Source organism: Physcomitrium patens, chromosome 1, assembly GCF_059467195.1.
Source record: "Physcomitrium patens ecotype Gransden chromosome 1, ASM5946719v1, whole genome shotgun sequence".
Taxonomy (NCBI): Eukaryota; Viridiplantae; Streptophyta; class Bryopsida; order Funariales; family Funariaceae; genus Physcomitrium; species Physcomitrium patens.
The window spans coordinates 27,037,781-27,045,288 of NC_143410.1; the positions used below are offsets into that span (position 1 = coordinate 27,037,781).

At 41.6% G+C, this 7,508-nt stretch overlaps 1 protein-coding gene across 2 annotated transcripts; it reads left to right on the top strand.

The window, feature by feature from the left end:
- Positions 1 to 292: 292 nt before the first annotated feature.
- LOC112282867 (uncharacterized) lies at positions 293 to 3,637 on the top strand. Of its 2 annotated transcripts, none has more exons than XM_090255086.1 (6): positions 293 to 790; positions 1,031 to 1,170; positions 1,570 to 2,049; positions 2,145 to 2,220; positions 2,445 to 2,666; positions 2,848 to 3,637. In XM_090255086.1, the coding sequence occupies exons 2-6, from the start codon at positions 1,112 to 1,114 to the stop codon at positions 3,100 to 3,102; spliced, it is 1,092 nt and encodes a 363-aa protein (XP_090111212.1). In that variant the 5' UTR covers positions 293 to 790; positions 1,031 to 1,111; the 3' UTR covers positions 3,103 to 3,637. The 2 variants fall into 2 exon arrangements, with proteins under 2 accessions (XP_090111212.1, XP_024376758.1); XM_024520990.3 differs by having other exon boundaries at positions 293 to 393.
- Positions 3,638 to 7,508: the final 3,871 nt, after the last annotated feature.

The following is a 7,508-nucleotide window of genomic DNA, read 5'->3' on the forward strand; positions in this document are numbered from 1 at the left end:
CTAGACCAGAATCCTTTCCAGCAACTTGTGTGGGGAATTTGGGAATCGCAGCGAGCCGGTATTGCCCCATACGCGATTTCGTAGGATCCGCAGAGCGCCACAAATGATGGATGCGTAGCTAGATGAATTGGAGGTGTTTTGTTTTTTATAGTTTATTTTATTTTATTTTTTTAAATACTAGGGGCTATTCATTGCGGCCTCGTGGTGGACTTAGGATGAATGCGTCGCACATCCGTTGCGAGAGATGGTACAAAGCCAGTCCAAAGTCGTCGAGTTTTTAGTAACCCACAGAACGAAAGTGTTAGTGTACTGTCGCGACTTCTTCCTCGTGAGCTCTCTTCTGCGCGCGCTGAAATTGGACATTGAAGGAACGACGAAAGCCTGCTGGTGAAGGTGGGGACTCAAAACCATGAACTTCGACAGATGCGCCATGTGTTAGTACGCGTGGTAGCGATGTGTGATCGACAGACAGTGAGTCGTGTGCTGGTGAGGTTAATGCAGGAACCATACGGCGATCCGGTTGCCTTCATTTGTAACGTGAGGATAAAATAGACCGATTGTTGGGATAGCGTGTGGTTGGCAGTTTTTTGAGTTTTGTGCTGCATTTGAAGTGGGCGGTGTTTCTGTTGGCGGATGAGAGTCGTTTGTTGAAGCGTCTGTGTTCGATTCAAGGATCTGTAGTGCAGTGGTGTTTATATGTGGCGTGATAGAAAGAGGTTGATGATCGGTGAACTCCGCGAGCGTTGAAGGGAAACCTACAAGGATTTCATTGTAAACGGAAGACTTCGAGGTAGGTTAAGCTTGTTGTTGTGGTGGGGTGTGGTTTGAGTGTATAATGAAACAAGGGTTTAGATACTCATCAGGTTGAAGACATTGGCGTCCGGTACGCATGCCCGACTGCAGTTTGGAATGGTTTGTACTCGTGATTTATCGTGGTTGTCATACAGGACAGTCCATGTCGTGGACGGCAAGCATCTCCGCACTTGTTGTTGTTGAGCGTGAGTCTTATGCTTGGTTGCCGTTTATGCAGAGCTTCTCTACTGTAGAAAAAACGAAGGCCTGAAGGAAGTTAGTGGAAAGTTGAAGCAAAGCTGGAACTTAGTCGAGCACAATGTGTCACGGTTTGATTGAGAAACGACCGGCCACGGTTTGCGTGCCTGATCTCCTCAGGTAAGCCTCGCCCTCCATGCTTCTGTTGATTCTGCAATGTCGGGGGCTTGCCGCATTATCTTGAAGAATTCCTGTACCAAGTTGATGGGGAAAGAATCTTATCGTTGGTCCTTATATAATTGTTTCGATAAGCTCGGGGACCACTGCTCGTCAAACCCATCAGCTCTTATTTAGAGTCACTGTCCTTCCTCGACCAGTGTTTTTTTCAGTTTCTTTCGCTTGTTTTTACAAGCAGATCAGACTTCGATTCATGTCTGCTTATGACCGTCACCGTAACCTTGGCTACGACCATTGTAAGGAAAGTGTGTGTTTTTGTTGTTTTTTGTTTTTTGTTTGTTTTGTTTTGTTTTGTTTTGTTTTTTGTCATCGCCACTAACTGTTTTTCACATGCACCATCAGGGATCTTGTGTACCAGGAACCTGGTTGGGATGGGTTCGGTGACGACTATCCAAGCGTGTACAGCAGCGTCGAGATGCCTATGATTAACGAGCCGCTGCTGCGAGAGTCATCGGGTTTGTCAGACGGTGCTTTGGCCGAGATTGTCAATGATTACTCCTCTGTCTTGAAGAAGTTGGACTCGGAGGAAGTTGACAGCGCTGATGCCAGCGCATTCGCGTCCACTGGAGCCTTGTCGACGTGGTTTGATTGCTTCAAGGATGACATCTGCACAGTGACAAAATCCACGCCGAAGGAATCTGCGCTTTTGGTACCGAAATTGTCTCCTGCGGACGGTCCTCAGGACGCTGCTGGCGTACTCCAGTCTGTGCCGAAAAGCAGGAAGTCTCGTAAATCAGTTGCTGGAGAGCAGGGCCATGCCCAGCATGACTCCGAGATGGATGATGTGGCGCCTGCCCTTATTGATGAGAAGAGAAAAAGAAGGTGTGTTTTTCATAAACGTTTACGTTCCCCGGCCTTCTTTTTTAGTCCTAGCGATGAGCCAGGAGTTGAGATCTTTTTCGATGCTATGGGTGCAGGATGTCCTCGAACCGTGCATCGGCACAACGATCTCGGCAAAGGAAACAGGAGCGTTTGGACGAACTCGAAATTTTGGTACGCTGACGCTTTGAAGCCTGTTCATGTCACGTCGATTGGTGATTGCTTGTCATCCTCAGATTGGAGCATAGATTGCTTAAACCAGTCTGTCAAGGGAAAACTGTGGAATTACGAAACTGTTTCTTTGTGATGTTTTGTGAGGCGGCCTATCGACTATTTCAAACATTTTATTTTAAATTTTTTTATTTGTTTATTTTTGTTTGTTTTCTCTTTTTGTGCAGACTGCTCAGTTGCGGCTGGAGAACGCAACTCTTTCTCGCAGGTCACAGTTGGCTGAACAGCGCGCCAAAATATTTCAAGGAGAGAGGAACAACCTGGCGAAGATGGTTGACGGATTGCGAAAAGAGCTGGATGCGATCCGACAACAGAATGTGCAAGGCTCGCCCGATTGTGGAACTGAAAGCTTCACAAGTGGAAATCACACCTCTGGTCTTTGTAATATGGTAAGTAGCTTCATCTGCTGCAGTATTCACCTAGTTTTGTTTGGTTTTTTTCAAAGAGGTTTATTCACTTCGAAGTTGAACATCAGGCTTAGGAAAGCGTTACCGTATGCAAACATCTACTCACCTAAGCAAGTTGTGGCCTTGACGCTGTGGACTAAAGATACCATCTTTTATAATTCAGGTCGGAGGAGGCGAAGCTTCTCAAGTCGCAGATGTGAAGCTTGAAACATCATCCAAGGGCGACCTCAAGAACGTGTATGGAAATTTCGATGCCATGAAGCGCAACATCTCCAGCTCCGACCTGTCCCGAGGCATCTATGGGGATCTGTATTCTGTGTTGGATTCCATCCAATTTGACGTTGGTATTGGTGCCGAAGTGCCGGATCTCCTGAAAGAGGAGTGGTATGGGTCATTCACGGAGTGTTTGAATGCGTGATCTCGGCTGCTTCAAGCTGGTTCTTCCAGCGTACTCCAGCGCTCTGGTTACCCTTTGTCGGCATCACCCGATACCAAGGAACACTATCATACGGCCGAACAGATTTATGACTGTAATTTGCGTTTGCCATATGTCATGTGTGTCGAAGTCTCTCCACCTTACTAACCAGACTGATCAGACGAGGCCGATTTTTTTGGGATTCTCAAAATTTCGAGCTGTTCTGAAACCAAAACAATCCTCACATTGCGTTATTGGGAAGTGTTGCTGCAGATAGTTTGTAGACTTTTATTCACGTATCGTAGGTTGACGCACCCGTGCATTGTAAAAAGAAATTGAGGACTGGTGAATCAGTCGCAAGGAGTAGAAAGTACGACTGTTAGGTACTAGTCAAGTCAAACCGCTGTGCTGTCAAATCGCTGTGCCGATACGCCAAAACTCGGCACTCAATTGTGGCACCGCAACTTTAAAAAAGCATCTGGACTGTGTTTCGATGACACAATTGGATCATATAACGTTAATCCTGTTAACATTTGAATGACTTCTTTTAAGCACCCTAATATATATATATATCTATCTATATATATATACATACACATACATACATATTTTTTTTCTTTAGAGTCCGATGCAGGACACCTAACAACACCACATTCACCCTCAAATCACCCGCCCTATACATGTCCAACCCTGTCAAGCTCAACTGGGTACAGATCAACTCTTTTCAGTTAAACTTGACAGAACTGAGCAGTGAACGGAGTTTAGTAAAACTGTGTTGGAATCAATTGTTTTGTCAGGTTGACATCTCAGTTGAATAAAACTGAGATTAGATTGTGGGTTTTTTCTAATATTTTTGTTGTGGGTTTGTTGCTTCTTCCTGTTTTTGATGTGCTTTTGGCTTTAGTAACCTTAGTTATCTTGCAATCCTTTGGTTTTACTTCATCAATCGTTTCTCTAATTCATTTTTGTTTCACAACAAACTTTGTGATGAAGTTGTTTTTTATAATTTTGTTTTATAATGAAAAAAACGAGATGCACTTTGCTAATGATGCAAAAAAATTAGTACTGTTTATAAGGAACTGTCCTTTTGGTCGTGGATTCTTATGGTTGAAGTGATTTTTGTTGTTACTTATTATGAATTCAAATTTACAAATGCAATTTGTTAAGTTCCCAAGCATATAATTGTTTAGAAAAGTAGAGAAGACACTATATACAAAAACATACCTTCTTTGCTAAATGGATGTCTAGCTATTTTATTCCTTTATCCATTCTTCTTTTTGTCAGAAATATGACTGAAAATAATTAACATAGTGAAGTACCACATTATATGCTGTCAAAACCATGATACTAATTGTAAGCCAACTATATAATTGATATAACATCCATCTTTCTATAAGCAATGTAACTATTATCATAAGATTATATGTAATATTTTTCACATCTTTTTTAATTAATTAATTATATTTTTAAAATCTTTTATATCTCAATAATTTGAATGAAATATATTTGTACTTACAATTTTAAAATAATTTATCACATATAGGCTATAAAACAAAGCCTCAAACTACAAACACACCCCAAATTGCTATGTGCATTCATGTTATGTCTATACACATATTGAAGGCCTATGATTAGGTAATTTAGATCCCTTTTTCTTTATCTTGGGAGAAGTCTTAGACCTTCTCAATCTTTTCCTTGCCTTGACACAAGACCCAATCTTGTCTTTTCTTTCTTTTTTGTCCTAGCATTGGTCTTGATCCCCTCTTTCCTTGTGCCAACACGGATCTTGGTCTCCTTCTCTCTTTTTTTTGTCCTAGTGTGGATCTTTGACTTCTTCCTCTTCTTTGTTGTGATAGTGTGGGTCCTAGACATCTCCCTTTTCTTCTTTGTTTTAATGCAAGTATTATGGACATCTAATAAGAAGATTCTAAAAATATTATATTGTGATTGCTCGTTTTACTTATTCCGGAAGAAACCTCCCAACATAAACCCGTATAGGGGGATTTGAACACGGGGAATGACCATGTATATGAGCTCCAATTGTTAGGATCACACAATTAACCGCTACTGCTGAATGCTTACCATACCAAAGAACACTTAACTTTTCCTCATACTGTCTACTCTCTCATATCAATACAATAACATCCACGACAATGATTTCAGTACCCTATGTAATTCACAAACATACAAGCATATCTCAAACCTTGGAATGAATAACTTCCAATCCACAGAATCTAATCAAGACAATTCCTTCGATTACAATTCCTCTCCACTAAACTTACAACCTTGAGATAAATAGTGACTAGAAACTTCCATACGTCTTCAATCTTTCACAACAATTGATAAACAGTGATCTATAAACAACTCCATAAATCAAACATTAATTCATTAAATCGATTCTCTTCATTAGAATCAACACTAACACAAAAGAAACAAGAAAACTAAGAAGAAGAAATAGCACCAAGCTTATCCCTGGCTCAGTACTATCGCAGTCTGACCCTCGGCTTACAACTCTCACAGTTTAGCCCTCGGCTCACAACTCTCATAGTCTGGCATTTTCTTCCCCTCTCCCATCCTCATTATACTACCCCGAGATACCAACTCCTATACTACAGATGATAACTACTTTTCCTGACTATTCATCCATTCTACCTGCTGAACCACCTTTTCAACAATTATCTATCCCTGTTTACACTATACACTAGGTATCTACATTTTGAAAATAACTACTTATTCTACATAGCCCCACTCCTAACTGTGCAGCGTCCTCGCAAACACTCAATTGATACCTATCTAAAAATTATCTAACAAAACTCTACAAAAATTGCGATCCCTCTGGCCTATCTAATTAATCAATTGCCGCAGTATCTATTATTGGTTCTACCGATTCCGGTTCCAACTACAAATCTTCGTCCTCCTCCAATCCTTCCATTGGCTCTTGCCTCAACTGAGCTGAAAGGTCTTCATTGTACTTGCCTAGTTCACGGACTTGAGCTTCCAATTTCAGGATCTGGGCATCTCTGAATTCCAATTGGCGCTGAAAGTGACTCCTCTCTTCTGGAACTTCGGGAACTGGCAACGTCGATACTTGTACTTGACCAATATTGACTAAATCCTCTACTAATCTTGTCACCTCGGCATTCAAGACCTCAATTTCAGCCCTTAACCGCTCCGTTTCACATCTGTGTTAGTCACTCAATACCAATTTCTCTTGCGCCAATAACTCGGTCTTTTCTTGTTCCATTACCAACTGACCCTTCGCTTTTTTCAATTTCAAAATTGAATGACTGTGAGCTCGGAATAGTTCTTGCCTGTGGGTCTCCACCATGCATTCTCTTTCTTGTGACTGGCTCCTCACTGTTAACTCTTAACTGGAACTACTACTCTCGAAAACACAAGAAATACAAGAAAATGGCACTCCAGCCAACCCAAAACAACACCACAGAATGACTTTAACTGGTGCACCACTCCTATTCTTTTACTACCTGGTGATAATACCAATATGTTACCCATATTGTCCATGAAAGATAATGAGAAGTAATCTTTTTTGGTGGCCACATTAAGTTTCTAAAAATCCTGACAATTTCCATTCTTTTTCGGTACCATCACGATTGGCGACACCCATGCACTATGCGGAACATGATAAATAAAATCCATGTCAAGAAGTTTGTCTAATTCCTCTTTCACTAAAAGAGAATATTTTGGATTAAGCTGATGTTGCCTCTATCGTACCGGTTTAGCATTCTCCTCTAAAATGATACGATGCTCACAGACTTCAACGGGAATACCTTTTAAATCATCATAAGTCCAAGTAAAAGCGGATTTATGATGCAAGAAAAATTTGGTCCAGCAGGTCAACTCTTGTTTCTTAATACCTTCGTAGACCTTAATTGTCCCAGGTTTTGCTGTGGTCGCCAAGTTGATAGTTTGACATAAAGGTGCAACGGTGATGTTCTGTTTCAATCCCCGCGCTGGTTTAAAGTCAGTCGGTAAGTTTGACATGTATGAAGTACTGAATCTTGTGTCCAGGGCACTAACATGGTGCACATCATACTTGATCATCCAATCAGTACTAACATAATCCGAGTTTTTCGAGTCCGTCGGGTATATCAAGTAGTCCCCCGGACCTCCACATTGGTACACCACTCCAGGATATAGTGCTGCCTCCACGAGCACCTCCGTAATTGGTGCTACTGCATCGTCATCGGAGCTAAGCTCATTGTCCGACGTTAATTCAGATGCTGGCAATTGAGACTCCCCGTGATAGTGTACTGGGTACATTTATAACACCATTTTGTCTCTGCCCTTGCCAATTGTCAAAGTACCCCGACACCAATCGTTTTTGGCCTTTGCTTGATAAAGCCAAGGTTTGCCCAATAAAATGGGATACGATAAAGTCGAATGTTGTA

Coding starts and splice junctions, on each gene's coding strand:
- LOC112282867 (XM_090255086.1), top strand. CDS start 1,112: ATGTGTCACGGTTTGATTGAGAAACGACCGGCCACGGTTTGCGTGCCT. Junction 2,221..2,444: donor TGGACGAACTCGAAATTTTG/GTACGCTGACGC, acceptor CTTTTTGTGCAG/ACTGCTCAGTTGCGGCTGGA. Junction 2,667..2,847: donor CCTCTGGTCTTTGTAATATG/GTAAGTAGCTTC, acceptor TTTATAATTCAG/GTCGGAGGAGGCGAAGCTTC.